Source organism: Panthera tigris, chromosome D4 (assembly GCF_018350195.1).
Source record: "Panthera tigris isolate Pti1 chromosome D4, P.tigris_Pti1_mat1.1, whole genome shotgun sequence".
NCBI lineage: Eukaryota > Metazoa > Chordata > Mammalia > Carnivora > Felidae > Panthera > Panthera tigris.
Genome location: NC_056672.1, coordinates 26628497 through 26647230, shown reverse-complemented (window position 1 = coordinate 26647230; position 18734 = coordinate 26628497). Strand labels below are relative to the sequence as shown.

The window sequence follows — 18734 nt, the reverse complement described above, 5'->3', positions numbered from 1 at the left end:
TCCCACTAGGACTCTTTTAAAAACAAAGTAATAAAGTCTAATTGCTACTTTCAAAACATACAGCACACTGGATTAGAGTGTTTTAGATTACTAAAATTCTTGTTTGATAACCGGTCATTATCAATAGCAGAAAAGTACTACAAATAGTACAAGGTTCTTAGGTCAAAGATTTATAGTAACAATATACTTTAACAAATTAAGTTATCCTAAAACTAATTAGATGCCATAATTAAAGATCCAGAAATATATTAGTCAAGAGATAGAGATAATATATCATTTTTCAGACATCTCTCCCCAAGTTACATAGACAGTGTAGACTTCCTGAAACAAGCTTTGGATGCTCTGAAGTTGGAAGGAATTCTAGAAAACAATGCAGAAGCTGCTAAGGATTTGTTAAGTGATGCTGCACTTCTTGGCTACATGATTTCCTTTTATAAAATGATTAACATTATGTTATGTGAAACAAGGCAGACAAAAAGGACAAATCTGGCATGACCCCACTTACATACAACAAAAAGCAAGTCTCCAGAGCAGAAATAAATGGAGACCCCATTCCCATAACAGAAAATATCAATGAAATTACTAGCTGGTTTTTTAAAAGATACACAAAACCAAGAAACATTTAACTATACAATCTTTATCTTTTTATTGGAGATTTTAGTCCATTTACATTTAAAGTAACTACTGACAGTTACAGACTTACCATTTGTTATTTTGTTAATTGTGTTCTATTTTGTAATTCCTATGTTCCTTTTTTTCCTTGTTCTCTCCCATTGGTATTTGGTGATTTTCTATAATGATATGCTCTGATTTCCTTTCTCTTTACACTTTGTATTTCTACTATAGGTTTTTGCTTTGTGGTCACCACAAGGTTTGCAAAAAACATATCTGTAACAGTCTATTTTAAGTTGATAATAACTTCAAACACATAACAAAACTTCTGCCCCCATTTCGTTTTTGATGTCACAATCGGCATCTTTTCACAATGTGTATCCAATTAAATTACTGTAGGTACAGATATTTTTTAATGCTTTTAACCTTCATACTACAGTTACAAGTGATTTACTCATCACCATTGCAGAGCTGGAGTATTCTGAATATAACTACGTATTTACTTTTACCAGTGAGTATTATACTTTTATTTACCTTTTTTTCCCTCTCAGTTGATAATTTCATTTTATGTCTGTTTTAAAAGAATTAATGATATTTTTCTTTAGCCCTGGTTGCTTAAATGCAACTGTGGCCATATTTAAGGGATCTCTAAAAGGTTATCCGGGTTTTATTGATTTATGTGGTCCCAACAATAAACTCAAAAGTTTATGACAAATAGAGGTTCTGATGACCTGTGTTTAAGTACTTTAGGTGCAGTTATACTGAAAGTCGAATTTGTTTGAAATCCTTAAAAGGTTCCTCTGAATTTTCAAATGGTGCTTGTTATAGCTAACATTGTTACACGCATGCATTGAATACCTGTTATCCAAGCATATATGTTCTACTTTTTTACCACTGCTTTTTATACTTTCTTTTCCTTTTTTAAAAATTTTAATTATTTTTTTAATTTACATCCAAGTTAGTTAACATATAGTGCAACAATGATTTCAGAAGTAGATTCCTTAATGCCCCTTACCCATTTAGCCCCTCCCCCTACCCACAACCCCTCCAGTAACCCTGTTTGTTCTCTGTATTTAAGAGTCTCTTACACTTTGTCCCCCTCCCTGTTTTTATATTATTTTTGCTTTCCTTCCCTTATGTTCATCTGTTTTGTATCTTAAAGTCCACATGAGTGAAGTCATAGGATATTTGTCTTTCTCTAATTTCACTTAGCATAATATCCTCTAGTTCCATCCATGCAGTTGCAAATGGCAAGATTTAATTGTTTTGATTGCCGAGTAATACTCCATTGTGTGTGTGTGTGTGTGTGTGTGTGTGTGTGTGTGTGTGTGTGTGTGTATCACATCTTCTTTATCCATTCATCCATTGATGGACATTTGGGCTCTTTCCATACTTTGGCTATTGTTGATAGTGCTGCTATAAACATCGGGGTGCAGTACCCCTTTGAACAGCATACCTGTTTTTGGTGTCTTCCTCAATTTCTTTCATAAGCTTTCTATAGTTTTCAGTGTATAGATTTTTCAACTCTTTGGTTAGATTTATTCTTAGGTATTTATTGCTTCTGGTGCAATTGTAAATGGGATCGATTCCTTGATTTCTCTTTCCGTTGCTTCATTGTTGTTGTATAGAAATGCAACCAATTTCTGTGCACTGATTTTATATCCTGCCACTTTGCTGAATTCATGGATCAGTTGTAGCAGTTTTTTGGTGGAATCTTTTGGGTTTTCCATATAGAGTATCACGTCATCTGCAAAGAGTGAAAGTCTGACCTCCTCCTGGCCAATTTGGATGCCTTTTATTTCTTTGTGTTGTCTGATTGCTGAAGCTAAGGTTAAGACTTCCAATTGTACGTTAAGTAACAGTGGTGAGAGTGGACATCCCTGTCTTCTTCCTGACCTTAGGGAGAAAGCTCTCAGTTCTTCCTCATTGAGGATGATATTAACGTTGGGTCTTTCATACATGGGTTTTATGATCTCGACATATGATCCTTCTATCCCTACTTTCTAAAGGGTTTTTATCAAGAAAGGATGCTGTATTTTGTTGAATGCTTTCTCTGCATGTATTGAGAGGATCATGTGGTTCTTGTCCTTTCTTTTATTGATGTGATAAATCTGATTGTTTTGCAGATATTAAACCAGCCCTGCATCCCAGCTATAAATCCCACTTGGTCATGGTGAATAATTTTTTTAATGTATTGCTGGATCCGGTTGGCTAGTATCTTACTGAGGATTTTTGCACCCATGTTCATCAGGGAGATTGGTCTACAGTTCTCCTTTTTAGTGGGGTCTTTGTCTGGTTTTGGAATCAAGGTAATGCTGGCTTCGAGCAGGAAAATACTCTTTTCCTGCTACTAACTGGCATTCTTTCCTTTCACCTTGAAAGATTCCTTTAAACATTTCTTGTGAGGTGGTTCTGGTGATGATGAACTCTCTCAGCTTCTGCTTATCTGGAAAACTCTATCTCTTCTTCAATACTGAATGGTAACTTTGCTGGGTAAAGTATAATCGGTTGGCAGTTTTATTGTCCATCACTTTGAATATATGATCCTTCTCCCTTTTGGCCTGCAAGGTTTCTGCTGAAAAATCTGCTGAGTCTTATGGGGCAGGGGGCTGAGAGGGGTTCCCTTTTACATAACAAGTTGCTTTTCTTTGGCTGCTTTCAATAGTCTATACTTGTCTTTTAACTTTTTTTTTTTTAATTCAACACCGAAAATTTTAATGGACTCAAACTGGCTTACCACTATCTTCAAGGAGAAATTTCAATGAACTTTTCATATTTATATCTCCTTATATCAAAAACATTTTTAGTTCACACATTCAATACCAGGTCAAAGTCTTATTTTCCTTTTAAGTGACTACTTAATTCACACCGTTTCTTCTCTTGGCTGCTACTTTGGTAACAATTAGGTCCCCACCTCTCAAGAACACTGCATTGAACAGGCTGACACAGAGCCAGTGTGAACACAGGCCCCAAACCAGGGCTTGCAGAAGAACAACAGCAAAACCAGCCTTTCTCTTCACTTAGAAAGGGACTGTGAATCAGAGGGTCCACAGTTCCAATTTCCAAACATGGAAAACCTGGAGCTCAAAGTGAAAATGGAAACCAAAATGCATCAGAAATGAACTACAGTACCTCCTCACATACTCAAGGTCAAGATGGTTCATGAGAAATACGTATCTGATCATTTGGCCTTTTACTGGGAATGGCCCCACTCCAGCATTTTTAAAGGAAGATGGTTTTGTTTCTATTTCATTTCCCACAGGGATATAAAATCTACAAGGGAATATAATCAATCAGAATAAATCAGCTCACTCACAAGATACTCCCAGATAACAATTTCTAGTTGCTGAGCATAATCAGGACATTATTTCAAAGAGGCAAAATTCAGGATAATCTGAAAATTCCAAAGTGACAGCTACATTTGCCGGTAGGTTTATGGGAGACACATACATTTTTTCCAGTGTGTATGTCAAAGAACCAAGACCCCTGATCATCAAAATAAGTTATTTTGAACATTACAGTGCACAGAACAACAGAGGGAAAAACACGTTCTGGGAGAATGACCAAAAGGCATCTTACAAAAGATTCATATCACTCTGGAGAAGGAATGGAGCCCAGTGCCTTATGGCCTTCATTAGCTTGACCCTTCCTCTTCTTTGATTACAGCAGCCTCAGTGGAAGCAGTCTCTTCTAAACGTTCTGCTGGCTTCTTCTCCTCCTACTGCTCGTCCTCCTGGGGATAGAGGTCGGGGTATTTCTGCATGTCCCGGAACTGGTCTACACAGTCTGACCTCTTGACATCCTCTGTGCCATAGTGGAGGCAGGAAAAGGCTGACTTGAACTGTTCCCCACAGGGGCCACTGGCCATTTCCCCAAGGCATGGGCAGTTCCAGTTAACGTTTCCATCTAGCAGGATCAATCCGTGCTCCTCATATGGATCGTTGGGGTCATGAGCCACCAGCTCTGCATTGCTTAGGGTTTCATGGTCTTCTTTGGTCACAGATATGATTCGATCCTTCCCTTCCTGCTGGCAGTAGGCCATGGCTGCAGCCCCGGCACTCAGACCCCGCGGAGATAGCAGCGGCAGAGGCCTAGGCGGCAGCAGGCTCCCGCTGTGACCTCTCCTCAGGCTGGGCAGGAGCCTTGAGGCCCACGCAGATACGGACCCGCCTCCTCCAGGCCTGCCCGCCACGTGCCTATACTTGTCTTTAACTTTTGACAATTTAATCATAATATGTCTTGGTGTGGGTCTCTGGATTTATCTTTCTTGGTCTTCCTAGCCCTCCTAGATCTGGATGTCTCTTTCTTTCCCCAGTTTAAGAAAGTTTTCAGCTTTTTCTGTAAGCTCTCTGCTCCTTTCTCTCTCCTCCTTCTGGGACTACTATAATGCATATGTTGGTTTGTTTTGATGGTGGTGTCCCATAAATCGCCTCAGTTTTTTTTTTCTTTTTTTCCTCCTCTGTAGGAATTCCTCTGTAGGAATTCCACTGCCCCATCAAGTTTGCTGATCTCTTCTTCCACTTGATCTAGTCTGCTTTAAAACCCTCTACTTAATTTTTCAGTTCAGTTATTACATTCTTCAGCTCTGTGATTTCTGTTTGGTCCTTTATATATTTTCTATGTCCTGTAGAAATTCTCACTTTAGTCATACATTGCTTCCTGACCTTGGAGAGAATCTTCATGACTTATTTTGAACTCTCAGGTAAATCATCTATCTCTGCTTCATTAATTTGTTTCTGAATATTTCTCTTGTTCTTTTGTTTAGAACATATTCCTTTGTTTCTTCATTTTCTTTGACTGGTTTCTGAGTATTAGACAAAATGCTACCTTTCCTAGTCTTGACAGAGTAGTATCATGTAGATAAACTCTGCAGATCAGCCAAGCCCAAGCTCCTAGCTGTCCCTCAAACTTTGGACTATCCAAGCCTCTTCCTCTGTTCTTAGCAGCTACCAGTAGTTGAGGGTGTCTAAGCCTTTCCTACCTGTTTTAATGTAGGTATTTTCTCATCTGTCTGACGTGTAGGACTTACTCAGCTAGTTTTTGGATCTCATTCAGAAAGAAGTGTTCCATGTGCAGTTGTGCATTTAGTAGTGTGTCCATGGGAGGAAGGGACCTTCCTATGTCACCATCTTGATCAGCTCCCACCCCTAGTTCATTTTAGTGGACAATGGTCTTGGGAAGCAAGAACTGGATGTTAGGCATTTTCACTTTTAGGGTGTCACTGTTCCCAGGTTCTCTAGATCACAGAGCCAGAAAATGTATGTACATAAGGACATACATACATCTGTGTTTACATATACACATATACGTATCCATACACATACACACTTACATCTACATTTCTATATCAATCTATATATTAAAAACCAGGAATTGGGGTGTCTGAGTGGCTCAGTCAGTTGAGCGTCCAATTCTTGATTTCAGCTCAGGTCATGATCCCAGGGTCGTGGGATCAGCGTGAAGCCTAGTTAAGACTCTCTCTCTCAGCTCTGCCCCTCTCCCCCACTTGCACTCTCTAAAATAAACAAAACCATGAATTTATTCCCATATCTTTAATTTCAGTGCAACACTACAGAGTTCAATCTACTTTCCTCCCTTTCTAGAAATTAGCATAACTCAACTCCCCAACTGAGAAATGGGGCATACCATGATTCTCAATACATTTTTATATCTGATCAATTTCACTATACATAGTTTATCTTTGTATTAGTTTCCAAGGCTGTTGTAACAAATTACCACAAAGTGGGTGAAAACATTTATTCTCTCAGTTCTGAAAGCTAGAAGTTTAATATCAGTTTCATGGGCTGAAATCAAGGTGTCGGCAGGGCAGCACTCCATCCAAAGGCTCTAAGAGCATGTCTGTTCCTTGCTTTTTCCAGCTTCTGTGGCTGTTAGAATTCCTTGGTCTACAGCTGCTCACATCAATCTCTACCTCTATCTTTACATCACTTTTTTTTTTTAAATTTTTTTTCATGTTTATTTGTGTGTGTGTGTGTGTGTGTGTGTGTGTGTGAGAGAGAGAGAGAGAGAGAGAGAGAGAGAGAGAGACAGAGAGAGAGAGAGAGACAAAGTGCAAGTGGGGGATGTGCAGAGAGAGAAGGACACAAAGAATCCAAAGCTGGCTCCAGGCTCCGAGTTGTCAGCACAGAGCCTGATGCAGAGCTTGAACTCTTGGACCGCGAGATCATGACCTGAGCCAAAGTCAGACACCTAACCGACTGAGCCACCCAGGCGCCCCAATCGTCTTCTCCTTTTGTGTGTGTGTCCAATCTCCCTCTGCCTCTCTTTTAAGAAAGACACCTAGGCAGTATTTAGGGCCCAACCAGATAATCTAAGGACAAGTGCAAGATAATCAAAACATCTTTACTTAATCACAAATAAGGTCGTGAGAATTAGGACTCTGATGCTTAGGGCTATCACTTAGCCCATTACAATCTCCTATCAATGACACTCACCTCCCCTACACAGATGTGCTCCCATCTTACTTAGGTTCTGACATGCCAAACCATCACAATACCCACACCGTTTGGGCTCTTGTACCTCAAGCCAGGTCATTCTTCCACAGAGATGACTCCTTACCCCATTTAAGCTCTGAAACTCCATGCCAGGCCACTTCTATGTACAGATACCCTTCTTAAGCCTGCTTCAGCTACAACTCCCTTCACAGAGCCATCTTTCCATTCTGACACCCTCTTCTTTCTGCTTAGGCTCTGATATTCAATGCCGGGCTATCCTCCTGTATAGATGCTCTTTTCACTCTGCTTCTGATCTGACAGCCTGTACTTCTGTTGCACAGAAACCGCTTCTTCAACATGCATAGGCTCTGAGACCCCACACCAGGCCAGCTCCGTACACAGATGCCCTTCTTCCCTTGCATGGTCTCCAACAACCAGGCACCTAGCTGCCTCTGTGAATCTGCCTCAGGTTCTAACACTCCAGGCCAGGCTACACTCACATGCCCTCCTCACCCTGTCTGGGCTCCCACATTCCTTTTAGGCTATAAAATCCTGCACCAGGCTGCTTCCCACCCCTCCCCCTTGCCCCCACTCTCCTTACCCCATTTAGGCTTTTGACACACTGAACCAAATTGTTCCCATGTAGTCACCCTCCTGATGTCGCCTAGGCTCTGACATCTCAAGGTCAGTTGCCCTATGTGCAGATACCCTTTCTCACCTCATTCGAGAAACAGTGAATCTAACCAGGCAGCCCATTCATGTTGTCTTCTCTCAAGCCACTTTACCTCCAAAATCTTGTTCTAGGACCACCTCTTTATGCCTGCTTCACTCCACTACCATTCTGACACAGACATATCCTCACCCCACACAGGCTTTGATGGCCCTGAGGAATGTCCTGCTATGATCGCATCCTTCCTAACCACATGGTTGCAACACACGGTTCCCTTTGCTGACACCATCCTAATCCTGGGTCAGCCTCCAACATCCTGCTCCAGTACCAAGTCCCTGCTTGCTCAGGCCAACTTCAAGACTTCAGGACTGAATTTTTTTGAGAGCAGAAGGAAAAAACAGCAAGAAACCATTCTTGGTTTTGTTCCCATGTCACAGGAAATATATGCTGTCCTTTGCACTGCTTTTAATTTTTTCTTTCACTACCATTTACTTTGGCATATTTTCTTTCTGATAATTGAGAAGTTTTCTTAAATTTAATAACTAAGTTTCTGAATATCTCTAACATTCTATATCTTCAGACAGGTATCTATTAAACTCCTCACCCATGAAAATCAATGATTTTCACCTCCCTTTACCCACCAAAATAGAATTATCTCCATCACAGTTACCTTTATATATTTAAATCTAACTATATTTCTGTGGTCGATTTGTTGACTGTTAACTAGTGTCTTTGGACAAAAACAATATAAAAAGAAAAGAAAAATTCTTCTTTCCTCCTTTACCTCTTGACTTTTAAGTGATTACTTTTATACTGTCAAGGTTCATGGCACTTTAGTTATATTTAGTAAAACCAATTTCCTACAATGAAATGGATTTACTACTTACTGCTCATCCTTTATGCCACAGCTTTTCCATTTATGCCTTAGTAAGTTGAATTTCATTCCTTATTCCAATCTTTTTCCCCCAGGAAAGTCAAAGAAAAAATATTTCCAGAGTCCTTGCAAGTTTTAATAATATTTGAGTGGCACTTAAGAGATATGACATTCTTAGATCACATTTCTTTAACCAAGAACTTTTAGATTCTGTTCTACTTTCTGTGTTGAATACTGATGTGAAGGACTCTGAAGTCAGGCTGCACACTTAACTGTTGCTTTATATCTGAAGTAATTAATACTCATCAATGTTGCCTAGGACATTATGTCATTATACAGGCTTCCAATTAAGCCTGTAAATTTAATTGTATTTGCTTCTTTCTAGAAATGTTTAAGATTTTCTTTCCTGTTCCATAATTTGGTTACTCTCTTAAGGGACATCAATCATGAATATATTGAATCTTCTTTGGCTATTTTTATTCACTTTCCTTTTGCTTAGTTATTTCCTCAGTCCTGATCTCCATGTCCTTTGCAGCTTTTCAGCAATGGGTAGCATACTTTTTACTATTTTTTTTTTTTAAAGTTTATTTATTTGAAAGAGACAGCATGAACCAGCAGGGGAGGGGCACAGAGACAGAGAGGGAGAGAGACAGAATCCCAAGCACGTTCTGTGCCCTTACTGCAGAGCCTGATGTAAGGCTTGACCTCATGAACCAGGAGATCATGACCTGAGCTGAAATCCAGAGTTGGACACTTAACTGACTGAGCCACCCAGGCAGTCCAATTTTTACTGTTTTCACTTTCAGGACTTTTCTCCTTCTTAGCTGGACTCTGCCTGCTCACTTGTACTATGTTATTATTTTTTACTTTATTTCTAGTATTCCTGCTTTGCAGTCTTGTTTTATAGTTAATTTTTTAATAAACTCTTTGAAGTTGTGCAGAAAAATGTCTCTGGTCTGTGTTTTTCATCTGCCTTTTGTGTTTCTTTGTTCATTAAATTTCTGGAATATTTGTGTATAAATATCATGCAATTGCTTTTTTAATATCACATCACTGAATGAATGCTTCTTGAGGCAATTATTTGGCTGAGATGTTAAGAATAGTACTCTAGACTAACAGGAAGCCTCACTGACCTGCAGTTAAGCCCCATATGATGTGCCTATGTAAGCATGCAAAGGAAATTATCTATCTCCTTTATTGAACAAAAATTACCAGTTGTTAGCTTGCTAATTAGCATCCTCTTCATCTTGCAGGAATAACATCTTCAGTGCATTTGCATGGCCCTACTTCCTTTGTATCCCCAGGATATTAATCAGACAGGTACCCACAGCCAACTTAATACCCAACTCTTACATTATTCCAAAAGCGTCCCTGGTTTTGTCTTTCAGATTACACCAACTACTTTGGAAAACATGTGCTTTGCTGGTCCACTTATGTTTACACCAAGAAATCTTGGAATCCATTCTTAATGTTCTCCCTCATCTGGGTTCTATTGCTAATGTGTTTGGCAGCCCTTCACTTTTTTTTTTTAAGCCCTTCTATTTTTATTTGTATTATAAGGGTTTCCTATTTTTTAAGAAGTTGGGAGGATTCTGTTTCTCATGTTCTTTATAGTTTTCAGGTGGTTGTGTAGAGAAGCTGCAGACATCTTTAACATCCAAAACCAGAAGTCTTCTGGATTATACACAAACACCCACATGGGTGGGACTGTGTGTGCATGGATTTTTTTATTAACAAGAAAAATGTTTTAATTAAGAGTAATATAAATGTTGAAACATTATGGTATATAACTGGAACTAATGTTATAATGTTCAGCTGTATCTCAACTGAAAAAAAAGTAAACAACTCAAGTTTCTCGCACAAGTACATCACAGCACAGGCCTAACGGGTTGTGATTTTAAAAAAAGTCAGCTCCCATCTCTCTTGTACACTGCCAGCTGGTAAATAAAATCAACAAGACTAAGGAAGCAAAAGTTTCTGTTTCAGCACCAAGCTCAGTCCTCAGGAGGTTAGAGGTGCCATATTATGAAATGAAGCCATCTCTTCCATTTCCTCTTAGGTATTTTTTTTTGGAATTTACTCCCATATCACCAAATAACAGGCTTACAATGCTACTCCATGTTTTTTCAGTTTTACACATTATCTCTGACTTACTCCTTCATCTTCAAGAAGTCGGATATATGTATGTATACTATAAACATGTATAAATTATATACATATACACACTGCCGCCCCCTCATCTCTAATATGGTTAAATCACAATTTTATCATGATCAATATTCAGGCATGTACACCATTATGTAAATGATATTCATATCTAGGCCACAGAAAACTTTGCAAACATGGAAATAACTAACTTTTAGGCTTATTTTGCAGTTAATCATTGTCTTACTTTATGTTTGCCTTCTTTCTACATAGTTAACATTTCAACCCCAAATCGTTTGCCAATTGTCTAAAACTCTTACTACATTAAACACAACAGCTATTGTATTAATTTCACTGGTGACGAAAGGTTTTATATTTGAGACATCACCCCTAGAGCCTTGTGACTGTCTCCAAGCTAAACTTTTTCACCATGTATACATTGTTGAGTTACTATCTGGTGATCTCACTGCATAATTACCCTCAGGATTTTCTTGATTATTCTCTTATGCTGGATTCTCATATTCCCAAAATTCCATGTTTTCCCATTTCTTGATTTACTCCAGTTATGTTCTTAAATTCCAGTAAAATTAACATACAGTATTAAGTTTCAGACGCACTATACAGTGTTCTGCAATTTTATATGTTACTCAGTGCTTATCACGGTAATTGTATTCTTAATCTCCTCACCTATTTAACCCATGCTCCCTCCCCGACCTCCCCTCCGGTATCTACAGGTTTGTTCTCTGTATTTAAGAGTCTGATTTTTGTTCATCTTTTCCTTTGTTGTTTTGTTTCTTAATTTCCATATATGAGTGAAATATGGTATATCTGCCTATCCTGACTGACTTCACTTAACCATTATACCCTCTAGATCCATCCATGTTGTTGCAAATGGCAAGGACCATTCTTTTTTACAGGTAGTATTCTATTGTTTGTGTGTGTGTATCATATCTTCTTTATTCACCTATTAATGGACATGTTTGTCCATAGTTTGACTATTATAAATAATGCTACAATAAACACAGGGGTACATATACCTTTTTGAAATAGTGTTTTCCTTTTCTTTAGGTAAGTACACAGTAGTGAAGTTACTAGATTATATGATAATTCTATTTTTAATTTCTTGAGGAACTCCACAGTGCTTTCCACACTGGCCGTACTGGTTCACATTCCTACCAATAGTGCACAGAGGTTCATTTTTTTTCTATATCCTTGCCAACACCGTTGTGTCTTGTGTTCATTTTAGCCATTCTCACAGGTATGAGGTGATACCTCATTGTAGTTTTGATTTGTGTTTCCCTGATGATGAGTGATGTTGAGCATCTTTTCAAGTGTCTATTAGTCATCTGTATGCCTTCTTTGGAGAAATGTCTGTTCCTGACTTCTGCCTGCTTTAAAATTGGATTTGAGTTTTTTCATGTTGAGCTGTAGTTTTTAATATATTTTGAATACTAGTTCCTTATCAGGTATGTCATTTGTAAATATCTTCTCCCATTCAGAAAGTTGTTTTGTTTCCCTTGCTGGGTAGAATCTTTTAATTTTAGTGTGGTTCCAATAGTTTATTTTTGCTTTTGTTTCCCTTGCCTCAGGGGACCTATCTTAAAAAATGGTGATAATGGCTGATGTCAGAGAAATTACTGCCTCAACTCTCAAGGATTTTTACGGTTTATTTTGTATGTATGATGTAACAAAGTGGCCCAGATTAATTCTTTTACGTGTAGCTGTCCACTTTCTCCAACACTATTTGTTGAAGAGACTTGTCTTTTTCCCATTGCATAGTCTTGTCTCCTTTGTCAAATGAGTTTATTTTTGAGCTCTCTATTGTTTCATTGATCTATGTGACTATATTTGTGCCAGTACGATACTGCTTTGATTACTACAGCTTTGTAGCATAGCTTGAAATCTGGGATTCACATACTTCCAGTTCTGTTCTTTTTCAAGACTGCTTTGGCTATTCAGGGTCTTTTATAGTTCCAACCAAATTTTAGGATGACCGGTTCTAGTTCTGTGAAAAATGCTGTTGGTATTTTCACAGGGATTATGTTAAATGTGTAGATTCCTTTGGGTATTGTGGACATTTTAACAATATTTGTTCTCCTAACCCATGAGCATAGAGTATCTGTTTTTGCCATCTTCAATTTCTTTCATCAACATTTTATATAGTTTTCAGAGTCTATCACCTCCTTGGTTAAGTTTATCCCTAGGTATTATTTTTGATGCAATTGTAAATGGGACAGTTTTCTTCTCTTTCTGCTACTTTATTAGTGTACAGAAATGCAACAGATGTCTGTTTATTGATTTTGTACTCTGCAACCTTACTGAATTCATTTATCACTTCTACTAGTTTTTCTTGTGGCATCTTTAGGGTTTTCATGTACATACAGTATCATATCATCTGCAAATAAGCCTTACTTCTTCCGTATCAATTTGCTCGCCTTTTATTTTTTCTTTGACTGCTTGCGGCTATGACTTTCAGTACTATGTTGAGTAAAAGTAGTGAGAGTAGACAGCATTGTCTTGTTTTTGACCCTAGGGGAAAAACTTATTATTCAGCACTGAGTATGTTGGCTGTGCATTTTTCATATATGACCTTTATTATATTCAGATATACCTACTTTTTTGGTTTTGTTTTTAATCATGAATGGATGTTGTACTTTGTTAAATGCTTTTTCTGCATCTATTGAAATTATCCCAGTTTTTAACCTTTTTCATTGATGTGATGCATCATGTTGATTGATTTGCAAATGTACTGAACCATCCTTGCATCCCAGGAATAAATTCCACTTGATCATGTTGAATAATTTCTTTAATGTATTGTTGAATGTGGTTTGCTAGTATTTTGCTGAGAATTTCTGCAACTATATTCATCAATAATATTGTCCTATAGTTCTCTTTTTTTGTAGTTTATCTGGTTTTGTATAAGGGTAATGCTGACCTTATAAAAAATGAATTTAGTTTTCCTTCTTCTATTTTAGAATAGTTTGAGAAGAAGTATTAACTCTTCTTTAAATATCTGGTAGAATTCACTTGTGAAGCCATCTGGTCCTGGACTTTTGTTTGTTGGGAGCTTTTTGATTTTTGATTCAATTTCATTCCTGGTAATTGGTCTGTTCAAATTTTCTAATTCTTCCTGCTTCAGTTTTGGTAGTTTATGTTTCTAGGAATGTATCCATTTCTTCCAGATTGTCTCAATCTGTTGACATATGATTTTATATAACATTTTCCTATAATCTTTTGTATTTCTGTGGTGTTGGTTGTTATTTGACCTCTTTCATTTTTTGAGTCCTTTCTCTTTCTCTCTCTCTCTCTCTCTCTCTCTCTCTCTCTCTCTCTCTCCTTTTTGGGGAGTCTGGCTAATGGTTTATCAGTTTTGTTGATCTTTTCAAAGACCCAGCTCCTGGTTTAATTAATCTATCATTTTTTTTAAGTTCCTATTTCATTCATTTCTGCTCTAATCTTTATCATTTCCTTTCTTTCTTTTGGGGTTTTGTTCTTTTTCTATTTTTGAAATGTATTTATTGATTCTGAGAGGGGACAAAGGGGCAGAGAGAGAGGATTCCAAGTAGGCTCCACACTCTCAGCACAGAGCCAAACGTGGGCTTGATCTCACAAACCATGAGATCATGACCTGAGCCTAGATCAAGACTTGGATGCTTAACTGACTGAGCCACCCAGGCAACCTTGTTCTTTTTCTAGCTCCTTTAGGTGTAAGGTTAGGTTGTTTGAGATTTTTCTTGCTTTTTCTCTCCTGTATCTCTATCAACTTCCTTCTTAGAACAGCTTTTGCTGTACCCCAAAGATTCTGAGCCACTGTTTTCATTTTCATTTGTCTCCATTTATTTTTTCATTTCCTCTTTGATTTCTTGGTTGACCCATTCGCTGTTCAGTAGTATGTTATTAACCTCCATGTATCTGTGTTCTTTCCAGATTTTTTTGTGGCGATTTCTAGTTTCCATCGTGGTTGGAAAAGATTCATGCTATGACTTTAATCTTTCTGAATTTGTTGAGACTTGTTTTGTGGCCTAACATGTGATCTATTCAGGAGAATGTTCCATGTGCACCTGAAAAGAATGTGCATTCTACTGATTTAGGGTACAATGTTCCCAATGTATTAGATCCATCTGGTCCAATGTGTCACTCAAACCCACTGTTTCTTTGTTGATTTTGTTTGGATGTTCTATCCATTGAGGTTAAGTAGGGTGTTAAAATCCCCTACTATCATTGTATTACTATCAGTTATTTCCTTTATGTTTGTTAATAACTGCTCCATGTATTTGGGTGCTTCCATTTGGGGTGCATACATATTTACAATTGTCGTATCTTCTTGTTGATTGCCTTTATGATTATGTAGTATCCTTTATCTCATTACAGTCTTTGCTATGAAATCTATTTTGTCCAATTTAAGTATTACTATACCTGGCTTTCTTTTCACTTCCATTTGCATGATATATGCTTTTCCATCCCTTCACTTTCAGTTTGCATGTGTTTTTAGGTCTGAAATGAGTCTCTTGTAGGCAGCATATAGATGAATCTTGCTTTTTAATCCATTCCACCACCCTATGTCTTTTGATTGGTGCATTTAGTCCATTTACATTCAAAGTAACTATTAACAGTTATGTACTTATTATTTTATGGTCGGATTTGTAGTTCTTCTCTTGCTTTCTTCTCTCATGGTCTGTTGGCTTTCTTAAGTGAAGCTTTCCTTCCTCTATTATTTCTTGAAATAGCATGATATACTTGGATTTCTTTCTCTTTATTTTATGTATATCTATTACCAGTTTTTAATTTGTGGTTACTATTATGTTTTTATAACAAGTTACCCATACAGCAATCTATATTAATTTGATGGTCAGTTGAGTGTGAACCCATTCTAATATATATATATATACATATATATATGTATATATATATATGTATATATATTCAGTTTATTTTGAGAGAGAGAGAGAGAGAGAGAGAGCGCGCGTGCGTGAGCAGGGGAGGGGCAGAGAGAGAGAGAAGATCCAAAGCAGGCCCCACATTGTCAGTACAGAGCCAGATGTGGGGCTCAAACTCACGAACTGTGAGATCATGACCTGAGCTAAAACCAAGAGTCAGACGCCCAAGTGACTTGAGTAACCCAGGTGCCCCAAGTTTGAACCCATTCTAAAAGCACTAAATTTTTACTCTTCTCTCCCCCATGTTTTAGGTGTACAGTGTCATACTTTCCATCCTTTTGTGAATCCCTTGACTGATGTCTAACTGTACTTACTTTACAACTTTTGTGCTTCCTACTTTTCTTAATCCTGTTTATGGTCTTTCCTTTCCACTCAGGGTACCCTTTAACATTTCTTATTAAAAAAAAAAAAAAAAAAAAAAGTAACATTTCTTATAGAGCTGGCTTAGTGGTGAAGAATTCCTTCAACTTTCGTCTGGGAAACTCTTAGCTCTCCTATTCTGAATGACAGCCTCACTAGATAGACTTGGTTGCAGGTTTTTTTCTGTTGTCACTTTGAATATATTATGCTACTCCCTCTGGGCTGCAAAGTTTCTGCTGAAAAATCAGCTGATAGCCTTATCAGGTTTCGCTTGTATAGAACTGTTTTTTTCGTCTGGCTGCTTTTAAAATCCTCTTTATCCCTAGTTTTTGCCATTTTAATTACTGTGTATCTTAGTATTGACCTCCTTGGGTTGATTTTGTTGGGGACTCTCTGTACTTCCCGGATCTGGATTTGTTTTCTTCCCTAGATTCAAGAAGTTTTCCACTATTATTCCCTCAAGTAAATTTTCTGCCCTCTTTTCTCCTTCTGAGATCCCTAAAATGTGAATGTTACACTTGACAATATTAATCTACTTAATCTACTTCTCATTTTTTAAATTATTCTTTTTTTTTTGGTCCTGTTTGGCTTGACTGCTTTCCATTATTCTCCAGGTCACTTATCTGTTCTTCTGCTTCTTCTAGTCTACCTCTATTTTTTTTTTAATTTTTCAAATTTTTGACAGAGAGTGAGCACACAAGTGGGGGAGGGGCAGAGAGAGAGAGAGAGAGAGAGAGAGAGAGAGAGAGGAGGACAGAGGATCCAAAGAGGGCTCTGCATGGGCAGCAGGGAGCCCAACATGGGGCTCAAACTTGTGAACCTGAGATCATGACCTGAGGAGTTGGAAGCTTAACCAACTGAGCCACCTGGGTGCCCACCCTAGTGTATTTTCAATTTCGGTTATTGAGTGCTTCACGTCTGATGGGTTCTCTTCTGTTTTCTATCTCCACGTTGAGGATCTCGCTGAGATTTCCCACTCTCTTCTCAAGTCTGGTAAGTATCTTTATAACCATTATTCTGAATGGCATAAAAGGCTTATTACCTCAGTTTCACTTAGGTCTCTTTCTGTGTTCTTCCATTTGGGACCTGTTCCTCTATCCTCAATTTTTCTAACTCTCTGTGTGACTGCTTCTATGTTTAGGAAATTCAGCTACGTCTCCTGCTCTTGACACTAGCGGTCTTATGAAGAAGAGGTCCTGTGGTACCATAGTACAATGTCCTCTGTACACCAGAACCTGGTGCTTCAGAGTGTCTATATGTGTTGTGTGCACCCTACTGTTGTTACTGGGGTGTGTTTGCTTTCAGTGCAGTCATCTGCAATGACTCTCTTTGCCTGTTGTGAGCAGGGTTTGGTGCCTGTGTTGTTCATGAACCAGTCTGCCACTGCCTTGGGTTTGAGGTGGGTCAGACCAGGCGTTTGCCAGAGCCGTGGTCACAGAGTACTGCAGGCCACCTTCCCTGTGTCTTCCCCTGAGTAGCTTTTGTTGGTGGGCAGGGCCTACAGTCAGACCAATGTGTGTGGTTATCCTTCCCTCTCCCAGGGTAGGAGTCACTTTGAGAGGTGCCGATCCCTGTTGGGGATGCTTGCGCGCTGTCATGCTTGAGGCACCACTCTGGATGGACTCCTGCTGAGGAAGTGTTAGAGGGGGCGGGTCTGCTGGTGAATGCAAGGAGGGGCATACAGTGTTAGCAAGGTTTGTGCTGGTCTGTTGTGATAGGGTAATAGAGTGGCTTTGGAAAACTCCTGCTGTGGGTGGCAGAAGACCACAGAGGTGGGATGTGCTGTTAGCAAGCTAGGTGGAGAGTGTGCATCCTGCACTGGTTCCCGTGACTGTTTATCTAAGCTGGGCAGATGGGAAGGGAAATGGCACCCACCAGCTCTTTTGTTCTTCGAGAAGTCTCCTAAAGATCTTTTCTCCTGCAGCATACTTCAGAGACCAGCAAATAAATCTCGTTCCTGTATACCTCAGATGTTTTTCAAACTGCTGCTTCTATGCAATATCTCAGCAGGGCTGTTGTGCTGTCTCCTGAAGGGCAGTGTCTCAATTTCCTATTGCCTTCTGGCTCAGAGCTGAGCTTGTTGATTTTTAAAGTTCCAGGTGTTAAGCCCCACTGATTGTATGAACACAAGAAGTTAAACCCCTCTGGTTTTCAAAGCCAAATGTTATGGGGATTTATCTTCCCAGCGTAGGTCCCCTTTGCCTGATGTGGGGTCTGCTGCTCTCCCCTCTCCGCATCCTCAGTGTTACTCATTCCCACAGACAGCCCTGATGATCCATTTAACTCCTGACCACGTCTCCATCCTTCCTACCCTCTTCCATGTGGCCTCTTCTCTCTATCTGGCTATGGAGAGTTGTTCTGACAGGCTTCCAGTGGTTTTCTGGGTAATTAACACTGATGTGGGTGTTATAAGGTGTATCTGTGAAATGAGGGGATCTAAGGATCCTCCCACTCTGCCATCTTCCCCAGAATCCCCTTAGTCTTTTTTTTGGAGCACATACCCAGTGGTAACTTAAAAAGCTTTGGGGAGATTAATTTGGAGATTTTACTTACAATTATCTTCCTTCACAATTAAATGATACCTTGAAACTAGGATTCGAGATTAGAATACATCCCCTCACCCAAATTCTGAAAACACTACTCCATTTTTTTTCCTTTCTTTCTTTCTTTTTTTTTTTAAG

General features: G+C 38.7%; 2 protein-coding genes across 3 annotated transcripts in view; both read right to left on the bottom strand.

The window, feature by feature from the left end:
* The window catches only part of NAA35 (N-alpha-acetyltransferase 35, NatC auxiliary subunit), a 94809-nt gene that overhangs the window by 35227 nt on the left and 40848 nt on the right, over window positions 1-18734 (bottom strand). The gene's annotated exons all lie outside the window — the stretch shown is intronic.
* Window positions 2885-6015, bottom strand: LOC107180471 (mitochondrial intermembrane space import and assembly protein 40-like). The gene has a single exon (XM_042964348.1). The coding sequence runs from the start codon at window positions 4841-4843 to the stop codon at window positions 4331-4333; it is 513 nt and encodes a 170-aa protein (XP_042820282.1). The 5' UTR covers window positions 4844-6015; the 3' UTR covers window positions 2885-4330.

What these genes read in the sequence shown, in the direction of transcription:
- LOC107180471 (XM_042964348.1), bottom strand. Translation starts at nt 4,843, where the DNA reads ATGATTAAATTGTCAAAAGTTAAAGACAAGTATAGGCACGTGGCGGGC.